General features: G+C 35.2%; 3 protein-coding genes across 3 annotated transcripts in view; all 3 read right to left on the reverse strand.

The window, feature by feature from the left end:
* Positions 1–496: 496 nt before the first annotated feature.
* On the reverse strand, positions 497–6,919 carry LOC111410307 (SNF2 domain-containing protein CLASSY 4-like). Its single transcript, XM_023040574.1, has 3 exons — positions 4,298–6,919; positions 3,743–3,910; positions 497–2,760 (listed from the first exon to the last, which is right to left on the reverse strand). Exons 1-3 carry the CDS (start codon positions 6,899–6,901, stop codon positions 919–921), a joined length of 4,614 nt encoding a protein of 1,537 aa, XP_022896342.1. The 5' UTR covers positions 6,902–6,919; the 3' UTR covers positions 497–918.
* Positions 6,920–12,391: 5,472 nt separating this feature from the next.
* On the reverse strand, positions 12,392–18,199 carry LOC111410308 (SNF2 domain-containing protein CLASSY 4-like). The gene is made up of 3 exons (XM_023040576.1): positions 16,301–18,199; positions 15,498–15,659; positions 12,392–14,608 (listed from the first exon to the last, which is right to left on the reverse strand). The coding sequence occupies exons 1-3, from the start codon at positions 17,831–17,833 to the stop codon at positions 12,707–12,709; spliced, it is 3,597 nt and encodes a 1,198-aa protein (XP_022896344.1). The 5' UTR covers positions 17,834–18,199; the 3' UTR covers positions 12,392–12,706.
* A 1,579-nt stretch (positions 18,200–19,778) lies between these two features.
* Positions 19,779–23,470, reverse strand: part of LOC111410310 (cilia- and flagella-associated protein 20) — a 16,361-nt gene continuing 12,669 nt past the window's right edge. The window contains exons 3-5 of the mRNA XM_023040578.1: positions 23,073–23,290; positions 21,687–21,926; positions 19,779–21,599 (exon numbers count right to left, since the gene is read on the reverse strand). Of these exons, the coding sequence (XP_022896346.1) occupies positions 21,591–21,599; positions 21,687–21,926; positions 23,073–23,168 (345 nt within the window). The 5' untranslated portion in view covers positions 23,169–23,290 and the 3' untranslated portion in view covers positions 19,779–21,590. The remainder of the gene's footprint in view (positions 21,600–21,686; positions 21,927–23,072; positions 23,291–23,470) is intronic.

The raw sequence follows: 23,470 nt of genomic DNA on the forward strand, positions 1-23,470 counted from the left end.
AATAAAATGTTATTCTAGACAAATGAAATGTTCAAATGTCGAGAATGACATATGTAATGTCGAGAATATCACCGTGACACGGAGGTACTTGTCCGTGTCACGGAAACATGATTTTTTCAAATTTTTTTTTTTAATGAAATGGTAATCAAATGTCGAGAATGTCTCCGTGACACGGAGGCAAATGTCGAGAATGTCTCCGTGTCACGGAGACATGATTTTTTTTTTTAAAGTATCATATTTTTTGTTTTTACGTTATTTTTTTAAAGTATTATATTTTCTTTTCTTTTTTTTGTCGTCCGAATATATTTTAATGTAACTTTTCATGGAAGCCACTTCTCAAAATTCGTGCCAAATTGATAAAAAAATCAAATGTCGAGAACGACATTTAAAATGTTGAAAATACCATTTCAAAATGTAGCTTTTCATTAAGGGCATAATAGACAAATTGACACTAAATTCAAATGAGTGGACACTTTTCAACTCATTCCATTAAAATTGGACATTCTTGAAAATGCCTCAATATTAAATTGTACAAATGACGATCACAAGCAGATAGGGAAAAAAATACAAGAGAGGTTGAGAACTCAATTGACAGGAATATACAACTTCAGAAATTTAACCTGGATATAAAACAGGTAAATTTAAGAAACAAGTCATTGTATCCCCCTGCAAACATATTTCCTAGTACGTGAACAGAGTATACAGACTTATAAAAGGCTAGAATCCGAAAGCACAGAAAACAATTTGAAGGGACTCAGACATATCATCTATGGAAATAACCTTATCTTCAGAATGAATTCCTCAGATCCAGTGCAACTGGTGGAGCTACAAATAACAGAACCTTCGTGCAAGATGCACCATTCGGCACCAGGTAGGACAGAAAAAATTGTTGAAAGTGAACATGAATAGCATATGGAGTTACAGCTTAAGATCCGTAAAATCAAAAGTATCAATCAGATCAGATGCTTTGGGTTGATGAATTATCTTTTCAAAAATGTGGTTTATACTTTTATCATCAACCAATGCTTCAAAGACTTTATCCTCAGATACAATGTTTGATGTCTCACTATGGCAAGTGGGTCCATCTGTAGGAGAAAATATCAGTTGCGATATGCGATCTTTATGAGCTTGGAATGCATACTTTTGGACCTCTACAGTTCCAGATGTGATGAGTCGATATACATGCACAACCTTTTTCTGACCAAGCCTATAAGCCCGGCTTATGGCTTGCCTTTCAACTGAAGGGTTCCAGGCAGTATCCAACAATACAACTCTTGAAGCCCCAACCAAGTTTATACCTTCAGAACAAGCCTTTTGTGATGCAAGAAGCACCTTAGCTTCACTAGATTCATCGTTGAAAGAGTTGATAGAATATTGACGTTGATTCTGTTCAAGCTTCCCATCCATATAAAGTACTTCCCTCCCTTCATTCCAAGAAAACTGAGACTGAAGTTGCTGCTTGATAAAGACTAAAGGATCGATGAAGTGACTGAAGACCAAAACCCTCTCACCAAGTGCATCAGCTAGCCATATTAGTTTAGTGACAAACTTTGTTTTTACTCCAGCATCAATTGTTGATTCAATCCTTTCTATTTCACTCTTATAAGCAGAGAACATTTCTTGGTCAGCCACCAATGAAGGGTGGACAGAGATCAAGGACACCAAACAAACCTCATGAAGAAATGGCTTTCCATTTGAAGCAATTTGCAACAGGGAATTTTGCAATTCAGTTGGCCGCAAGAAAACCAGAGAATCCCTCAGTCCAGGGAGACTTTCTTGAAGAATAGTTCCTTTATGTACATGGACGAATGGATCAATCATGGTTCTAAGCTTCATCAATTGATCATTTGTAGTTTCACTAAGGAACTTGGTCAAAGTTCCCCGTTTTCCACGAGTTCTATGTATCATTTTCCTACCCCTTTTGCAACTTGGATGAATTTCATCGATCTGATCAGCAAACAGTGGATTAACTAGGCAGAGTGTATTGTAAAGCTCCTCGAAATTGTTCTGGAAAGGAGTACCAGATAACATTATGCGCCGGTTTGTTGCAACATTTGCCAAAGCCTTCCACGTAAGACTTTGGTCACTGCGAGGGGTGTGCCCTTCATCAAGAACTAAAAGTCCGGGCTTCTTAAGCAGTAATTCCCTGATTTGATCATATTGTTCTTTTCGCTGATGCTCTCCAGCAAGCTTCTCAAACAGTGGGTAGCTGACTCCTAGGATACTGTTACTCTTCAACCAAGATATCACCTTAACAAAACGAATGCGATCCCGGATCCTCCAGTGAGAACCTACTTGACCAATTAATTTCTCAGAAAAAGCATTTTCCTCCTCAGATAACTCTAGTTTGTTCAAATTGTGAAAAGGTACGTTAACACCCCATTTTCGGAATTCATCTTCCCATGTGAGGAGCATGCCGCGGGGAGCTATTATTACTGGCCGGCATTTCCGATTCTTGTTCATGAATGCTTGGAGAAACACTATAGTCAGTCGGGTTTTGCCTGTACCAGGGGCATGTGAAATAATGCATCCGTTACCATCTCTAGCTATGTTTTTCCACATAAATTTAAACCCTTCCAGTTGATGAGGATACATTCCATCTACAGTGTTAAGAATCAAATTCCAATCCGTGCCGGTTTCATGAATGGACGAGGAACTGGGATTTCCACAATCAGTGTCCTGAAACTGAATCTGATCAAAGATACGGTTATGGGAGTCACCAAAGTCTTTCCTGTCCGTCCTCCCGGAAGGTGGCGTATACTGCACAAAATACAACAATCCAATAGTGTAAATCAAATTTAGCTGACAACTTGGCAAAGAAGATGGCAAAATGAGAGAGTACTGTGTGCATGCATGGCTAAAGCATAATAATTACTCATATGTAAATAAGTTAGTTCACAACTAAATAATTATTTTGAAAGTTAAATTTGGAAATAAGTTACTTATTTGAAAGTATATGCTCTGCATTACTGTCAAAATCAGTTATAAACAAGAACAAAGTAACATATTCAAAATATCTCGAACAAAACGGAAATTAAAGTTTTACTTGTTCAATAGTGGAGCCTAATATATAGGCTTCACATATCTCACTTTGGTTTTTCTCAAATTCAGATGCAATTGGGAATGGCATTAAATGTACCGAATAAATATGCACGCAATTGTAGCCAAATTGACAAAATGAGAAAGATCTCCGGGCATTCTCTATAAATAGAATGTATAGAATGAAATTTTATAGAAAGACACAGAGAGTAAAACACAAAGAGTGAAAAGCAGAAAGTTAACTTCAATTTGTGCAGAAAGTTAAATAAGAGGAAATTAAGAAATTGCCTCTGCATAGACAACTAAAATACAGAGAACGTATTTTATATTCCTCCTCTTCTTTCATTGATATAATGAAATTTTGGTGTGAATTTGTGGACGTGGGCACGATTGTCAAACCACATTAAATCTTTGTGTGTCGTACTTGCACTTATTTTTGCATTTTTATTTCTTTTCAGTTTGAATTATTTTATGCCCCACTGATCTGTCTAATTCCTAACATTACTTACATTTAAGCTCAGTAAAGCATGCTCTCTGTATGAATTTGTATTGCAGATTTATAATGACAAAATGAATAACATTTAAAAAAATCACATTATCACGTATTTTAAAGGACCTGAAAGTAAATGCAAAGAAATGAGTAAACATATTTAATTGGCGAGAAGGATTCTTATAAAGCTAAATGGCCAAGTTTATTACTTACAAATGGTGGTAGGATATCTTCAATTTCCAGAAGCACTACAGCACAATATTTGCATTTAATTCCCATCTGTTCATCGAAAACAGGATCATGCTCCCCTCGACGACACAGCCCTGCTGGAGTGCTGTTATTAACTTGGGGGATGGATTCGTCGTCATTGTTGTCACAAACCTGCGGATCAGCAAGCCAAAATTAGTACCCGTTAGGCTATTAGATAAATAGCACTTAAAACAGATTTTTGGAAATTTCTATTTCTCCCAGCTATTTCAGAACGGATCAAAAGAATCTAAAAATGAAATTTGGCTAGAAAGTAATATCATAATACCAAAAAGCACGTTTTTTCATAGAACACAATAATAACAGACTTGAACTTAACAATCTTTTCATGCATTAGCAAGTGTTGGAGATAAATTCCACAAAAAAATTGAGCTGAAGGGTGTTTGAATATCTCCAAACATAATCCTGACGGACAATTATCATTACAATGTAAACAGAAACTAATGATATAACTAACACTAAATCAAATCGAGAGAGAAAGAAAGAAAGAGTTGAAATTACCGTGGAAGGATTTATGCAGCCAGGCTCAATTTCCCTGAGGCCCATATTCAAATCACAGAAAAGAGATTCAAGTTCTTTCTCCCATTCTGATTTCTCTGGTGGAGATGGCTCCTCATCCTCAAACCTGAATTTCAATGGCAAGGAATTTGGATTGTTATTAAGAGGAGCGAAATATTCCTTGGGTCCATCTGCTTCCTTCTCTATCAAATCTACCAACATCTTTATTGCTTCATTAGTCCTTTTCTCACTAGGTGTGGGTTCACTTGCTTCCTTATCTATGGAATCAACTGACACGTTCAAATGATTTCTTTCTGCGCCAGTCTTCTTCTTACCGGGTGTGGATTCATCAACTTCCTTCTCTATGGAATCAAACGTTGCCTTAATCGAGTCAAGATTTCTTGGCGCGCCTGTCTTTTCCTTGCCAAATGTCCCCACCTTCCTTGTACCTTTCTGACCTGTTCTTTGCACACATTTAGCATTGCGGCTATCCTTCTTTGCTGATGATTTATACTCCACATCCAGTGAAGAGTTGGATTTCTCACCCTTGGAGATGGGAACTCGCCAACTAAAATTTTCAAGTTCAAGTCTTTTCTCTTCCTTGGTCAATTTCACAGTATCAGTGCCATCTCCATCTTTCTTAGAATCATCCAAATGGCCATCATTTGAATATGGTTTATATCCTCTTTCCGTACCTGGCAATTCATGGTCTTGCTTGCTAAATTTCACAGCATTGCCATCTCCATCTTCCTGAGAATCATCCACATAACCATAATTTGGATATAGTTCACATTTTCTTTTCGAACCTGCCAATTCACTGTCTTGCTTGCTCAATTTCACAGTATCAGTGCCATCTCCATCTTCCTGAGAACCATCCTTTGAATATGGTTCATATTTTCTTTTCAAACCTGGCAATTCACTGTCTCTCTCCTCATTAGTTAGCATATTCTTTCCAGCGGAAACGCCTGTCTGCTCCTTTTCCTCCGGGTCAACCTTCATTTTAATTGGACAGGCCCCATGGATAGTAATATATGCATCATCATCTTTTTCTTCATTGACCCCACTGCAATGTTTTGAAAAATCGAAATCGCCAGAGCTCAATGGATCAACAACTCTTTGTTGCTGTTCTTGTTGATCAACCTTCGTTGTGATTGAACTGCCCCGATAATTATCAAAATATTTTGCAACATCAGAATCACCAGAGCTCAATGAATGGTGGCCAACAGGTTGCTCCTTTTCTTCCTGACTGGCACTGCCCACATAATTAACATCGAAGCTCAATGATTCCGAATCCGACCTCAATGAATCTGAATCGCTAGAGCTCAAAGAATGATCGACAAGCGATTGCTCCTTTTCTTCTCGATTGGCACTGCCCATATAATTAACATCAGAGCTCAATGAATCTGAATCGCCAGACATCAAAGAATCTGACTTACAGCTCAATAAATGTTCAACAAGTGTTTGTTCCTTTTCTTCTTGACCCGCACTGCCCACATAATTCACATCAGAGATCAATGAATCTGAACTGCCAGAGCTCAAAGATAGTGATTGCTCCTTTTCTTCCTCTCCGGCACTGCTCACATCATTACCAAAAAATGTATCTTTCTCTGTTTGTTGGTTAAAATTGGAGCTCGATGAATCTGAACTGCCAGAGATCAATGAATGATCGACAAATGGTTGCTCCTTTTCTTCTGGACGGACCTTCGTTTTAATTGGACCGCCCATAGAGTTATCAGAATACGTATCGTCATCTGTTTCTTCATTGCAGTGTTTTGACATATCGGATTCACCAGAGCTCGACCAAAGATCGGCTTCATAGACCTCATCAGAATCATCTTCATCCTCTTCACTGCTGGCTTCATAGTCCTCATCCGAATAATCATCATGTGATCCATCTGAATCCATTGACTCCTCCGAGCCTCCTGAATCAACCATCTCAGCGGACTTCCCTAAATCGACTGAAGTCTGCAAAGGCACTTCATTTCCCTTGTTCAAAGGTTCATTTCGTGGTCTTCCTCTACGTCGTGCTCCACTGTTTTTCCCATCATTGACAGTAACTACAGTATCTGCAACTACGGTACAAACATTATGAAACCCGCAGTTCTTGCAAGCAACACTCCCATCATTTGGAATCAATCCGGATTTCGAACAGGAGCCAGTTGAGGGAACCTTTTCATCCATGCGTTTAACTCCACCAACAACAGGTTGATCATCAACGTCCTCATTCTTAACTCCATTCAATTTTTTCTTTCCTATTGTATCACCCCTCACTGAACCAATTTCATAAGCTTTTTTCCCAATAATCTCCAAACCAGAACCTTCTCCTGTCCTTCTCACATGATTTTCCCTAGAAATTTCATCATTTTCAGGATCCACCGAGTATGAACCTTCGTTATTACCCACACCACCTGTATTCTCACCAATGATCACACCCTTATCTCTAACGCCATTACCAGAACTTTCTCCGGCCAGTTTCTTCTTCACCTCATTGTGCCAATTTCTATAAAATATTTCCCACTGTCGTCTGGTTCGCTTGGCTACAGAACTCGAAGATGGACTACCAGCGTGCATCTCTCCAAATTGATGGGCACTGGAGAACAAGATCATAGAAAATTTTGATTTTTCGTAAAAATTGCTAATTAATATATGGGAATTTCTTAATTATTTGAAGTTTCAGTTGTAATTCTTTACCGATGTAAATTTGTAATTCTATTTTTTTTCCTTCATAGTTTTAGAACCATGAAAAAATTGATAATTTCTATATTTGTGCATGCTACAAGGCAGTTAGTGTACTTCAATTCTCCACTCTTTTGTAGGGTGACTTTGGACGGAGCATTCTTTAACGGAATGTTGTAACGGGGCTTAAATTTCGACATCTGCCGTTAAGTAATTTGACCACCCATTGCCCATACTCGTGATATTACTTTTTTTACATTTGAAAAGCAGGTAAGTTGTCAATTTTATCTTATAAGAATGGAAACACGTGGTCAATTTTATTTGTTATATTGATAGAAAGGAATATCATTATTTATTAAATTAAAACTTACTAAATACAATTAAATATGAAGGAACTGTGCAGTACAACCCATGTGGTGTTATTTCTTAATGCTAGGATTTCATTACTACTTGAATTTGGAGAACTCATTGAATGCTCTATACGCACAATAAAAAAGGCTATAGACTTGACTCGATTGCTTCCAATTCTTTTTTTTTTTTTTAGTTAATCATTTGTCATAACTGATAATGAAAGAAAAATAAATAAAAAAAAATCATTCATGGACTTTGAGTTTGCGATCTTTTCTGAATGAGAAGGATTCTGAGAGTCGAAATTCGTAAATGCATTAGATACAATTGTCAAACGGAATATGAAAAAGGTAAAAAATGGAAAGTTGTTCTCTATCAAATAAAACATATTTAAGGGGGTATTTGTACCCCATCATTTGTAAATAATGTATTATGGAATAGTGATTGATGTTGAAATGTGTGGTTAAAAAGAATAAAAAGTTTTTGATTTACATGTAATATTATTTTAATGAAGAATGTATAGTTGAAAATGAGTACTGTAGAAAAAATAATGTGGTGGAATAGTAGACAAACAAAGCCTAAATCCAATTTGAGCTCCTTTTTCGATTTTTTTATATAGAGAAATATGTTTTGCAGTAGTGACTTTTGGAGAATGTGAGGTAAAAAAAAATTGAATTTACTTGTACTTTATAGGAGAATGCGTGGTTGAAATTGATTTTTGGGAAAAATGAAGCTCAAACATGGGTTTAGTAAATTTCAATTCAAAATGAGTTTGTTGAAATATTTAGTGCATTAAACTAAAAATCTTCCAAACATACAAAAAAAAAAAAAAATAATAATAATAATAAATAAATAATTAAATAATCAATTTTCATTGTCAAACATTACCTGAAGTTTCAGATTTGGTCTCCAGAATCAACTATTACAACAAAATTAAGGATAGAATTAACTTTTAATATAATTAATAATCAATAGGATTTGTGTTTTTAAATATAAATTTAAGTTGTAATTCTATAATTCTTTAGCAATGTCAAAACTGATCCTGGCCCAACTATAAATTAGCCTATTCAGTTATGTCATCATTGACATTTAGCCTCCGTTTGGCCTCCATTAATTTTCATTTCATTCCATTTCGTTTTTTTCTCTTTTATTTTCAACCTTACAATCTTTCATAAAATAATATTACACGTAAATCGAAAAAATTTGTTTCTTTTTTAACCACTTATTTTTCAAAAAAATACTATTCCACCCCTTTTTATTTACACAAAATGGGGGCCAAACAGGGGCTTAAATTATGATCTACAAATTTCTTACCTAATGAGAGTTTTCAACTCCTAACTTGCTAATTTAATACTCAATAAGGAGCAAAAGGAGAAATAACTATTTGGAAGGAAGTTATTCAATTTTTGCTTCCATTTATTCATGTTGTTATGCCTATTTACTGATTTCTAATCAAGCATAGGGAGTAAGTGGGTCTTTTTTGTTGGTGACATGTGGTAGCTATTGATTAATAGACTACTAACTGATTTCGTTATCTACTCACATTTTATTAGCCAACAAAATTCTTATGTTTTTGCTCTATTATATTGGATCGCACTATGCGCTTAGGGTCGCTTATGAGGCTTCATGCTTACAAATGCTTATCAACTTATTTTGAGTTCACATACACTTTGGCTCTTCAAATGTTGACAGGTTGTGTTATATGTACATAATGATTTACATGCACATAATATAGTAAGATATAATTGTGTCAAAATTTCTTCCACCAAACGAAAAATAAATAAATTTCGCAGTATCTTTTTAACACTTCATATATATGTAAACTATTATGCAACTTAATTATATACAAGTAGCATTATTCTTTATTGATAAGAGTTAGATTTAATCTCTTTGTATTGCATTGGTGATGATAAACAACACTCAAGAAAAGTAATTCATTTTTATAGTTATTAATGCGCATATTGAAACCGAGTTAAAATTTGCAGCCCTTTTGTACGCTTGATAGAAAATTGTTTGGTAGAAGTTAAAAACGACTTAAACTTACTTCTTTTGTACTTAATTTGAAAATTATTTTTTCACTAATAAATTTAATTTTTAACTTAATTTAAAAAAAAAACAAACAAACAAACGAACAGGGGATGGGAGGACTTGTCTCTCCTCAAACTGAACAAAATCGAGCTAGATTAGAATTGTACCACTCAATTTATTTAAATAAGACCATTTAAATTTATTTTTTATTTATCAAAAGATCTTTTACTTAATTTTATTTAATTTAATGTATTTATGAAAGATACTATCCAATATGTCACCATCTGCTTTTGCTATTGGCTTGAAGATATAAATGGTCTCTTGATATTCATAGGTAGACTGGCGAAGCTATTCAACCCATGTGAAGTTACATTTGGAAAAAGAGAACATATTAATTTAATTGTCTTAAATGGAAATACTTATTTGTTATTCAAAAAAGGGAAAATGCAATTTTTATACCATATTTACATAAGTAAATTGACAAGTGCTAAGCACAAGAAATGAAAAAAATAAATTATCGTTTGGTTTCACTAAAAGTGGCTTAATTTAAAATTAATTTTGAGCTCTTTTATGATAAAACAATATTAATCGAAATTGTCCAAAACATAGCGGTCTCGTATTTGAAATTATTTTGTATATCAATAATAATTTTTTTACGTTATCTTTTCACTTACAAAAAATTAGAAAAATGATGATGAACTGGCGAGCCAAACACCTGGACTTGAACCGCTCGTTCACCTTTATACAAATCATAATATATTATAATTTTTTTTTTATTACAATATCTTTAATGGAATGTTTTAACGGACAAGTGACGGAGCTTAAATGTCAACATCTGCCGTTTTCCTCGTAAGGAATTTGACCGCCAGGATGTGCACACAATGTTTTCCATTTTACCGTACTCGTGTAATGTTACTTTTCATACATTTGGAAAAAAAATGTTTTCCTACTTTTATTACAGGCTTAAGTAAGGTATTGTACAGCTCATGTGATGTTACTTCTTGTCAAGTTCTTGATGCAGTTGCGAGGAGGGGAAACTCAACAAGAGACTAGCACGAGATTTAGACGCGATCCACACCCTCTTTTGCGAGGGTTTATAGATTATGCATTATTTCTTGTTTCAATGTATTTAATATCTCAAAATAGTAAGAAGCAACCAATTTTAAGTTTCTATTAAGATTCAAATGTGAATCCAAGTATTGCATTTCATCGCTACTCAAATTCAAAAAACATAGGGCTTGTTCGTTAATGCTTTTGAGAATTGATTTTTTGACTGTTAGAGAGAAAATTGGACACTACCTGTAAGAGAAGAAGTAAAAAAATGACGTTTTGAATAGTAAAATAACGATCAAAATTAATTTTTTAGGTAAAAAATTCAATACCAAATATGCACTAAGTGTAGCGTCCTCGACAGCTACAATTATGACTTGTTTTTTATTTTAGTTAATTTTTTAGGATAACGAAAAAGCATGCAAGAACTGTTGAGTTTGTGACCTTTTTGAAAGTAGTTCCGCATTAGATATGGCAGTCAAAGGGAAATTTGGAGAAGGTACAAAAAAACTCGAAAGTTGCTCTATCAAATAAAATATATTTGAATTCAATTTTAGTTAATTTCTGTTCAATCGAGCTAATCGAAATATTTAGTGTATTAAACTAAGAAATTTCAAGTATAGAAAATCCAATTTTTCATTGCCAAATACTACTTAAAATTGAAATTAAGGATATAATTAACTTGTACAACAATTTCGAGTTTTCTACTTTGCCAATGTAAAAACTAAAACTTCACCCCAGACACAACTTGACTTATTCGATCTAGTCCCATTCAATCCTTTTGTATTGTGTTGATGATCAACACACTGAAAAAAAAAAACAAAAAAGAGATTCATTTCTATGATTGTGTAAGCATACGTTAAAAGCAATGTAAAATTATTAGTCCTTTTGTATGTTCGAGGGAATTGATATATATCCTTATAAGAGTATCAAAAGGCAAAAAATATATGCGAATTCAAATTAAGTTGAAACCATTCATATAGGAGAAACCTCATAAGTAACCTTCCTTAAATAGATAATGCCATTTAAAGTACTTAAACAAGGACGTAAGGATTAAGTTTGTGAATAAAATGTGTGCAAATAATATAATCAATTAGAAGTTAGCCACATGTTACTAACTAAAACGACTCATTTACTCCCAAGGCTTGAATAAAAATCTATAAATAGGTGTGCTTGAGATGAAAAATGCTACGTTGAATTTTGAATAGCTTTCTCCCAAATAGTCATTTCTCATCTTACTGCTTATTGAGTAGTAGGATATCTAATTTAGCGAGAAAAAACCCTGTCTAGGTGAGAAAGTTTTGTAGATTATCATTTAGAGGTCAGTTACATGTTTATTTGCAATTAAAAGTACTCTGTACATAATTTCAAAATTATATTTTAACTAATGAAATTTACAAACTTAATTTTACTTTGTAGCATACATTCAAATATGCTTTTATTTAGTTTAGCATGTTTTTGAGTGCTTTCACATGAAAACACTCCAAACGTAATTTTGACGCATTGAATTTTATGTTATAAATTTATCATTGTTTTCAAAAATGCAATTTCGAAAATGACACATCAAACAAATTTTGAGCATTTTAAAAAACTGAAAATGACATAATAAGGCAAACCAAACACACCCTTAATTTTTTGAAATAACGAAAAAAGGCATGCATAGATTGCAAGACCATAGAACTGATCTCTCCACGAGGGCCAAGCCAAACAAGAGTCGAGCTACTTTAGACTTTTACCACTCGATTAACCTTTATTAAAAGATAACAGTTGAAATTTTTTTATCACAATATATTTTTCTTAATTCTGTTTAATAGAACGTTTTAACGAAAGATATTGGCTTAAAGTCAGTCGTCACCATCAGGTTTTGCCTGGTAAAGAACATGGCATTATGGTTATAGGGCTGAAGTTATATTCAGAGGCAGTCTGGAGAAGCTATGCAACCCCTGTTATGACAGGAACTTAGAACACGAAGAGCTTAACCGACAAACTAAACAATTTCCCGAGGAGAAGTTTGATTCGATAAAATAGGCAGACTTAACATTGTATCCCCCATCAAATAAAATTCCAAGTAATTGCAGACAAAATGCAAAAACTGTAACAGAAATTGAAGGTAATAACCTTCAATCTTCAAAATGACAATAGGAGACGCAATATATCTAGAATGATGGGAGAGAAAAAGCTGCGTGGATACCATACCATACCATACTAACCTTGGGTACAACTGGTGGAGTTAAAAATGGAGACCAAGAGACAAAATCTTCCCATGAATGAAGTATGTGACATACCATTCTGCACCAAGGAACAGGAACATTACGATGGAGTTACCACTTGTGAGTTGTGATCCACAAAATCAAAAGTTTCAATCAGATCAGATGCTTTTGGTTGGTGAATTATCTTTTCAAAAATGTGACTGAAACTTTTATCTTCAACCAGTGCTTCAAAGACTCTATCTTCGGCAACAATATTTGATGTTTCGCTATCACAAGTCGGTGGTCCGTCTGTAGGAAAAAATATCAGTTGCGAAATGCGATCTTTTTGAGCTTGTAGTGCATATTTTCTGAACTCCATAGTCCCAGATGTGATCAGGTGATATACATGCACAACCCTTTTCTGACCAAGCCGATATGCTCGGCTTATGGCTTGCCTTTCAACTGATGGATTCCAGGCAGTATCGAGCAACACAACTCTAGAAGCCCCAATCAAGTTGATTCCTTCGGAACATGCTCTTGTTGACGCAAGAAGCACCTTAGCTTCACTTGAAAAATCATTGAAAGAACATATAGAATTTTGACGCTGATGCTCTTCAAGTTGCCCATCCATGTAAAGTACTTCTCTTCCTTCTTTCCAAGAAAAATGATGCTCGAGCTGCTGCTTGATGAAGATTAAAGGATTTATAAATGTACTGAAGACCAAAACCCTCTCACCAAGTGCATCAGCTAGCCATATTAGTTTAATGACAAACTTTGATTTTACTCCTGCATCAATTGTTGATTCAATCCTTTGTACTTCACTCTTAAAAGCTGAGAACATTTCATCTTTAGCCACCAACGAAGGGTGAACAGAGATCAAGGACACCAAGCAAACCTCATGAAAAAATGGCTTAGCTTTTGAAGCAATTTCCAGCAAGGATTTTTGCAATTCAGTCGGCCGCAAGAAAACTAGAGAATCCCTCAATCCAGGAAGACTTTCTTGAAGAATACTTCCTTTATGTACATGTACAAATGGATCGATCATGGTTCTAAGCTTTGTGGATTCATCGTCCATGGTTTTATCAATAGACTTAGACGAAGTTGTCCATTTTCCCCGACTTCCATTTATCTCTCGCCAGCCCTTTTTGCAACTTCGACTAATTTTATCAATCTTATCCATTAACTTTGGATTAACAAGGCATAGTGTATTGTATAGCTCTCTAAAATTGTTCTGGAAAGGAGTACCAGATAAGATAATGCGCCTGTTTGTTGCAACCTTTGTCAAAGCCTTCCACATTCTACTTTGGTGATTGCGAGGGGTGTGTCCTTCATCCAGTACTAAAAGATCGGGCAATTTAAGCAGTAGTTTCCAGATTTGATCATGTTCTCCCTTTTTCCGATGCTCCCCAACAAGCTTCTCAAACAGCTGGTAGCTGACTCCTAAGATACTACTACCCTTCACCCAGGAGGAAAACTTAATCAAACGAATGTATTCCTGGCTCCTCCCGTGACAGCCTACTTGGCTAATAATTTCCGGAGAAACAGCATTTTCCTCGGCAGACAACTCCAGACTATTCAAATTGTGAAAAGGTATGGCAACATTCCATTTTCGAAATTCATCTTCCCAAGTGAGGAGCATGCCACGGGGAGCAATAATCACTGGTCGGCATGTTGGATAGAGTTTCATGAATGACTGGAGGAACACTATGGTGAGTCGGGTTTTGCCTGTACCAGGAGCATGTGAAATAATGCATCCTTTACCATCTTCAGAAAACTGCCTTCTCAGTTTCTCAATGAAAATATCTCCAGCTATGTTTCTCCACATAAATTCAAACCCTTCCCGTTGATGCGGATACAATTTACTTTTAGTGCCACGAATCAAATCCCACACAGTGTCTCCTTCATGAATAGACGAAGAACTGGGATTTCCACAAGCAGAGTCCTGAAACTGATTCTCGTTGAAGATACAGCTATGTGATTCATAAAAGTACTTCCTGTCCTGTCTCCCGGAAGATGGTGTATACTGAACAAGATATAATCAAATAACGAAAATCAAATTATACAGACATCTGGCATAAAAAAGATGGTAAAGCTAAAGAGGATTATTTGTTTGGCTAAACATTAATCACTCCACTTGTAAATAACCAGGTAGATTTTCATATTAATAATATTTTGGAACTGTAACCTACTACTGCCAATTAAGTACCTTTTTAACTTATAGGAAGAAAATAATCAAAACATGTTTGGAGACCAAAAGTTACTTAATAGATTTGACTTACTTTTAAGTTTAACTGAACATGCTTATATGAACTCATAATGCAGATTTAGGTTGACAAAATAGTAGAAAGTTTCAAAGCCTCAAAATATACTTTCAAGCCCGTGTTTACCTCAGCTGCTATTATATTAGGTGTAATCTAAGTTACAAGAGAAATGTATTATATGTGCAGCTCTGCACTCTTTAACACCAGTCAAATTAGTTCTATCTCCAGTTTCACGGGAAGAATGATCATTAACCTAACAGTAGAGTTTACCAATTGCAGACATCAAGGTAATTATCAAGATATGCTCAAACAAGCTCCTCCAATACTCTACATTCGAATATGACTGTAAATTTGACCAATCAAACAATCAAATTCCTCGAGTCACTAGCAGAATTATACAACCATAACATCCTAATATTATACACTACAAGGTTGTAGGGTCAGACTCAAGACTAAGTGCATTTACGAATAATTTATCATGTGTCACAAGTCACAACCACCCTTCCCATTAGTAAAAACTCACGTATCGTTAAGATTTTAGAAAGTGCCTAGCATCTAGAACAATAGAGGACTGAGCAAACGGTATTTACAGAAATAAGACGTAAGAAGGGACTTCTTTTTTAAGCTAAATGGGCAAAATTCATTACTTACAAAAGGTGGTAAGATATCTTCAATTTCAAGAATCACAGCAGAACAATATCTGCATTTAATTCCTATCTGATCGTCAAGAACAGGATCATGCTCCCCTCGACTACAACGGGCAGCCGGAGTGCAGTCAATATCTTGCGGAATGATGTCATCATCATCATTACTCTGCAGATCAACAAAGCAAAATTGGTACCTATTAGATAAATTGCACATAAAAGTAAACAGATTATCAGAAAAATTGACATATTGTACCTCTCAAAACAACGGGAAAAAAGGATAATGAAAGAAAAAACAAATATTACAAACACATTTATAAAAATAAAAATAAATAATAAATAACTGTTATATAACACAACAGTAACAGACTTCGAAACATTAATAATCTTCCAAACATTTAAATACATGACTACATGTCGATTTTTCATGTTGTCAGAAAACTTCTAAAATAATCTTGATAAGCTATTATGCAAAGGTGCAACTTGGCTCTCCAGCTATGGGCGTCTCATTAATAAACAACAAAATGTAAAAAAGATAGATAACAGATAACTGACTTTGGCAAATAAATGTTAACGAAGAAGATATGGAAATTAAAAAAAATCAATGTACCAACCATGTGCCTAAAGGGTCATTGAAAACGTGATATGGCTGGTAATTGGTTTCTGTACCAACATAATTGACTATATTTGGCAATAATTTTTAAAATTTTAGAGTTGCTTATATCCTTCATAAATAATTACCTAATGAAGTTAGGAAGACTAAAGTTTACATCAAATCAAGCAAAATCAAACAGAGATCTGTGATATTACTGTTGAAGAATTCTTGCAACCGAACTCAGATTCCCGGAGACCCATATCCAAATCACAGAAAAGAGAATCAATTTCCTTCTCCCATTCTGATTTCTCCGGCGGAGATGGCTCCTCATCCTCGAACCTGAACTTAAATGGCAAGGATTTTGGATTCATAGCATTGATATCAACAGAAGTATGCTTTTTCACAGGTTCCTGTGCTTCCTTCTCTATTGAATTAATCAACATCTTGATTGAGTCAAGATTTTTTGTTCTGGGTGTCCATACCTTCCTTCTTCCTTTTTGATCTGTTCTTTGCACACATTTAGTGTTGCAGCTATCCTTTGTTTGTGATTTAGACTCTTCATTCTCGGAGTGTGAGTTGAGATTTTTCTTTTGAGGCCTAGAAATCATGCAGGGTCTTAGGCATCCTGTCATACTCGTTTGCTCTTTATCATGCTCCTCGTTGCGATCGGCCAAATTTTGTATGCCAGAGAATTTTCTCTTCTTTAAACCACTCTTGTTTAAATCCTCATTCTCTTCCTTGCTCGATTTCATAGTACCATCTCCAACTTCCTGAGGATTGTCCATACAACCATAATCTGAATATTGTTCGTAATTTCTTTTTGAACCAGCCATTTCACCGTCTCTCTCCTCATTAATTATCTTACTATTTCCAACATTGATGCATTTTTCCTCTTGATGAACAAATGTTCGCTCCTTTTCTTCGGAATCGATTTTAATTTCGATGGGACTGCCATCACAACATGCATCATCACTGCAAAAACTAGAAACATCTGAATCGCCAGAGATCGATGAAATATTAACTTGAAAGTCCTTGTCAGAATCCTCTTCACTGCTCGATTTTGATTCTAACATCCCTGAATCATCAGAATTAGAATTAGCAGTATCTGAAACATCTGAATTGCCAGGGGCCGATGAAATATCCTTATCAGAATTATCATTCTCCTCTTCACTGCTCGAATTTGATTCTAACATCCCTGAATCATCAGAATTAGAATTAGCAGTATCTGATGATTCCAAATCCATTGACTTCTCTGAATCTTCTGAATCAACAAACAAAACCGACTTTCCTAAATCAACTGAAGCATCAATAGATACATGCATCCCCTCGTTCGAAGGTGCAACTCGGGGTCTTCCTCTACCCTGTGCTGTCTCATCAACATCAGAAAACCCGCATTTCTTAAAAGCATCACACCCTACATTTGAAATCGGCCCGGATTTCGAACAAGAGCCAATAATCTGATCATCAACACTATCAATCTTCTTACCACTTTTCTTCTTTCCCCTCGAACCACCACCCACTGAGTCAGCATTCTTCCCATCGACACTCTCTCCTGTCCTTTTCACACCCCTTTTCTTAGAAATCTCATTATTTTCAGGATTCAACGAGTATGAACCTTCATTATCACCCACACCAGCTTCACTAGCCTCTTCCTTCTTCACCTCATTGTGCCAATTTCTATAAAAGATTTCCCATTGGCTTCTGGTTCGCTTGGCTACAGAACTCAAACAAGGACTACCAGCATGCATCTCTCGTATATCAATAAAAATCACAAACACGGTTTTGTTCCATATCCCAGTACATATATAAATAAGAAGAGAGGCGTTCACATATACTCACAAAAAGACCTTCTTTGTTCTGCACGCACACATGCAACATTCCCGCCTCAGTGAGTTTCGAAGCAGCAGAGCATATATACAAGAAACCAGCTTATATATCCTGTATCTGTAGATTCGATGATAACTGGGTTTCGGAGAAAATTTGAGAGAGAGGATTGTAAATAAACTGGATCAATTTGAAACTTCAGAGAAATTTGCGTCGCTTCAACTTCCAAGCCATTGGGCTTTCCAGTCCCAATGCAATGAGTGATTTGCAGGGATGAAATTACGTGTGGGCCCGACGTTGTATGGGGAAAGCTTGTCACAGTCTCATTTTAAATTTTAAAAAATCAACTTTAACAATGTGTTGTGTAGTAGTGGTTTAGGTCACATTTAAAATAAAATTAAATATATAGGCCATTTTTTAGCCATATTTTTTTACAAAATATATATATTTTTAAATAGCGATCTGATATTATTTCAATAACACATTCTTTAATAAAATAATGTTATAAACAAATCTAAATTTTTTCTTTATTTTTTAACCACATATTTTCCATCAGTACACTATTCAAAAATGTATTTTAAGGAGAATAATGTGGCTCAAACAAGGGCATAATGTAAGTTACTTTAATTCATCTAAGGGTCCGTTTGATTGCAAAGATGAATTTTGGATAGAAAGAAAACGAATTTCAGAGAATTGAATTGCCTAGAAATTGTTTTCCTGGTAATTGTAAATTATTATGTTTGATTGGTATAATTTTTCATGTGAAAAATGTTGAAATAAAAGTGTAATTTTGTGTTCGTTTGACTTTGTTTTACATGAAAATTGTTAATCAAAAAGATGAAATTTATCAGTATTGGGGATGAAATTTGTTTCCATTACCAAAAAAAAAAAAAAATTAAGAAAATCATCTATCTTTTGATGTTTGTTTGGCTTTATTTTACATGAAAATTGTCAATTAAAGAGAAATATATTTTTATAATAATTCTTAAAATTTGTTTCCATTACCACAAAAAAATAATAATAATAAGCCAACTACCTGGAAAATCAATTCCTACCATATTGGTGGGAATTAATTTTTCCACAAAAGCTAGAAAACAACAACTCCCAAGAAATCCAAGAACTTAATTTCCATATAACATATAACACTATCAACCACACAAAAGTTAAAAATTGACATTTTAATTCCATTTTCCCTAGAAAATTGCTACCTATCAAACGGTGGCTAACTGAAAAATGCCAACTTTTATTTGATTGTGAAAATAATTACAGTACTTTGAATATCTCAATGTTAACGTATATCAAATACAAAAGAGTGATTAATTTTGATAAAAAATTTCCTAATAATAAAAATAAGAGGGTGTTTGATAGGAATTTTTATGTGAAAATGAATTTTTGAATAGTAAATTGATGGAAAATGTGTGGTTGAAAAATAAGAAAAAGTTTTTGATTTACGTGTAATATTATTTTAATAAAGAATGTGTGGTTGAAAAGAAGAGAGAGAAAAATGCATTTTGATAAAAATGGGTGCCAAACATACTGGACAGACTGGACTACTAATTAGAGGATTACCAATCATTCACCCCAGCGACAAAAATGTATTTGATGGATGGATCAACTTCCTTTCTGTCTCAAGGTCTGGATGGTGCTATTGCCTGCCCGCTTTCTTGCGAAGAGGCTTTAAATCAATTTTCTATTACTAACTCTCTCACTTGGAACGACAGAAAATTGAGGGACTTGCAAGCAATACCATCCTCGTAGTTATCGTGGGGTGGGTGTGGAAACTGGACTGCTGCTAGAGGTGCTCGATGCCATTACTTTGAATGGGGCTTCAATTTTTCTGACTATAAAACGAGCAATAGTACTACTGTATATCAAAATATTAGTTAGCTGTTTAGTTTCGTAATTAGTTTGTAAATCAGTTAGGCTATTGTACAGCTGTCAATGTGCTGTCTAATTAGTTCACACAAACTCTATATGTACGGCTGATGTAACACATTTTCTTTTGAATAAGATTTCCCTCCATTTTCCAGAAGCTTTCTTCAGTTCTTCTTTTTTGATATTCCTCCAGTTCTTCTGCTGTAATATGGTATCAGAGCTACCAGTTGAACTGGAGATATTCTGATTCATTGATCGTTTCGATTCAAAGATCATCTGATTCATGATGATCCTTCATCATACCGAAGACTTGTTGGCCGTTTACTCTACTTAACTATTTCTCGTCCAGACATCACTTTTGCAGTCCACAAACTTAGTCAATTTCTTTCCAAACCTCGTCAACCACATCTTGATGCAGCTCACGGTTTCTTAAGTCAGCTCCAGGTCAAGGTTTGCTCTTTTCAGCTTCCTCTTCTTTGCAGCTACATGCTTTTGCTGATGCAGATTAGGGTTCATGCATTGACTCAAGGAAATCTATCACTGGCTTTTGTGTTTTCCTTGGGGACACTCTCATTTCTTGGAAGGCTAAGAAGCAGCAAATGGTCTCCAGATCATCTGCAGAGGCAAAATATCAAGCGCTAGCAGTTACTGCTAGTGACTTAATGTGGATACATCAGATGCTTCTTGATTTGCAGATCTCTTCATCGTCGCCAGCCTTAATTTTTTGTGATAACCAGACTGCAATCCACATTGCTAATAATCCTATTTTCCATGAACGAACAAAACACATCGAGATTGATTGTCATTTTGTTCGTGATAAAGTGGCTAATGATTTCATCAAATTATTGCCGGTTCGATCTCAACACCAGTTGACAGATCTGTTGACTAAAGCTTTGCCAGCTTCTCTTTTCTTTCCTCTACTCTCCAAGATGGCTATTATCAATCTCCTTAGTCCAACTTGACGGGGGAGTATCAAAATATTAGTTAGCTGATTAGTTTCATAACTAGTTTGTAAATCAGTTAGGCTATTGTACAGCTGTCAATGTGCTATCTAATTAGTTCACACAAGCTCTATATATACGGCTGATGTAACTCATTTTCTTTTGAATAAGATTTCCCTCCATTTTCCAGAAGCTTCCTTCAGTTCTTCTTCCCTGATATTCCTCCAGTTTGCTGTAATACTGTATGTGAAGAAAACAAAACAAAAAGTGAATCTGAACAGTTTGGGCTCTCCCCTTCAGGAAGCAAATCTGCCCTTACCTCGGTGAGGTTTCTGTTCCTCTTCGAGGTGCTCGTAGATAGCTGGCTCTGGTGCTAGAGATAGTTGACAGAAAATCGATCGTTATATTATTCCACCTGTCTGATAATGTGTGAAATAGGGTATGTATTTACAATGAGAAAGACCTCTGTTTTTTACTGGGTTTGAGTTCTTATTTCGTTGCCATAATAGTTGTGGTTTTCATTCATTCCTCTTTAACTTGAAATCAACAGTTGCTCCGCTCCGCCTCTTCCGTCCAACACGGAGAACAGATATATATTTTCAGCTCAAAACTTGGGTGCATTGTGCTCTCCAGTGTCTATGCTATGGACCAGTTGACATATAGCCAGAATTTACGGTCGCTGAACTCCAAAAACGAGCAAAAATTGGTTTCAACCAGGTCCATTAGAAGTTTTCTATGAGATTATGCAATAAGCCAAGTACATCGATTACAGATATTTAGTTAACTTCGCCGAAAGAGTCACTAGAACCAGGAACTGGGCCGATCATTTTGGTTCTTGTCATCCATTGAATTTCTCCCAGATTCCTCATATTTTCTGCAATAATCAACACACAATCAAAACCGTTGAGTTCAAACACCAACAATATTTGCCCGATAATTGCTTAGCCAGTGATGGCCTTACCCGCTGAATAGGAAGGTACAACTTGAATTCTGGTGGGAGTTCCTCCCCTGAATAAAGGCGGTCAGAGAAATATATCCTCCTTAGACGGCTATTTGGATGAACCTGAACTCGCAGTGCCTCGACGTAGTTGGTTCCATATGCGTGTCTAGTCAAATCAGTAAGATTCAGCTGGATTTGATTCCATCCCTCATCCAGTTTCAAGGGCATGGTGCAGATAAAAGGTTTGACTCTTGTAACAGCCTACGACAGAGTAGTGAGAATTTTAGTTTGCACATCAATAAAACAAGGGACACATCTATCGATTTCACAGTCTGAAACATCTTGCACTCGTTAAATAAGCTTCAAAGAGTCATAATACTTGATATCCTGAGACTTTCTTCAGAGCCACAGTTCAGCTTTTATTAAAATGTAGAATCATATCATTCCCTCTCTTTTTTCCCACAAGAAAGATTATTTACTTATATCTAAGATCTTCTCTAACACCCAATAGAGAGAATTCCATTTTAAATGATGGCACTAAGTGGAGCACAACACTCATGCAAGAATGTGGTCCCTGATTTATTTTACTTAATTTCGATTTTTTGGAGATTTAGCAACACCAAACATAATTTGCCTATTTCCTCTTTCGATAATTAAGATTATGGTCTTTGCCATTTCAAATGCAGATACGGCACATGATGATAAGAATTATTTCCTTTTTGACCTTTTTTTCCTTTCCTTGTCCACATCTATCATACTTGAACACAAAATCGAATCTTTTAGACACCAACTTTCCACACTATGCATCCATTTATGTGAAAATAGTTATTTAAGCTGTGACTAACTCATAAATAAAAAGAAAACAGAATACTATTACATCATATCACAGGATGACAAGCAAAGGACGCAAAAAACAAGGGCTCTAACTTAAACACGCACATTTGAAAGAATAAACATAATGCTTATATATAAAGATTGCTCTCAAGTATTTATATTTTCAAAAGAATTAATTACTTTCGATTTTCGGTACACCACATTTCAGTTTTTAATTTCAACAAGTCTATGGCACTACTGAAAAGGAAATTGTCCCAATTTTATGTCTGGAAGTTTCTGCTTTAAAAAATAAAACCATGTTTGGAGAAATCAACAGTAAGAAAAATGATTGTGTTATCATATTGGCCCAGTAAAATAATTTGTTCTCGGGTTTTGATTGGCAATGGAAGATAAATGGAAAAAATGCAAACGTAAAATTCACCAAAACATGTAAATTGGGATGAAGTACACCGAACACTACGAGGAATACATTCAAAAAGACTTGAAAAGAGAGAACTCAAGTATCATCAACAGGTCATAAGAATAAGATCTGTAAGTATTACGCTTAAATAGATACTGGTAAGACTTACAGACTTGAAAATTAGAAGCTCGAAATCTTCGGCGGACATTCTTATCATCCAGCACCTGAATTTCAAATGTGAAGTACTTCTTCATATTTTTCACAATCATGACTAAGAATGGTAGCTTTATGCCAAGTGTTGCGTTTGGATCCGCTGGATTTGACCCAACAATTTCGAGAACATTAGATTGTATGTCTTCATCTGGCAATCGTTTGATCTGGCCATCGACAACTGCAATAAATTTTTTGAGGACAAAATCGTGCAAAGAAGTCAGTAAGCACAGATATGCGGATATGCATATATAACTTACAAAAACATGTTGCCGAAGAGAAAGCTGCCTAAGTATAGAGAAAAAACTGATTACTGTCTTCTACATCAGTGAAAATAAAAGTCCAATCGTTGATAATGGTA

The sequence above is a fragment of the Olea europaea genome, chromosome 15 (genome assembly GCF_002742605.1).
Source record: "Olea europaea var. sylvestris chromosome 15, O_europaea_v1, whole genome shotgun sequence".
Classification (NCBI taxonomy): domain Eukaryota; kingdom Viridiplantae; phylum Streptophyta; class Magnoliopsida; order Lamiales; family Oleaceae; genus Olea; species Olea europaea.

Coding starts and splice junctions, on each gene's coding strand:
- LOC111410308 (XM_023040576.1), bottom strand. CDS start 17,833: ATGCATGCTGGTAGTCCTTGTTTGAGTTCTGTAGCCAAGCGAACCAGA. Junction 15,660..16,300: donor GTTGCAAGAATTCTTCAACA/GTAATATCACAG, acceptor GTTGATCTGCAG/AGTAATGATGATGATGACAT. Junction 14,609..15,497: donor AAGATATCTTACCACCTTTT/GTAAGTAATGAA, acceptor TATCTTGTTCAG/TATACACCATCTTCCGGGAG.
- LOC111410307 (XM_023040574.1), bottom strand. CDS start 6,901: ATGATCTTGTTCTCCAGTGCCCATCAATTTGGAGAGATGCACGCTGGT. Junction 3,911..4,297: donor GCTGCATAAATCCTTCCACG/GTAATTTCAACT, acceptor GCTGATCCGCAG/GTTTGTGACAACAATGACGA. Junction 2,761..3,742: donor AAGATATCCTACCACCATTT/GTAAGTAATAAA, acceptor TATTTTGTGCAG/TATACGCCACCTTCCGGGAG.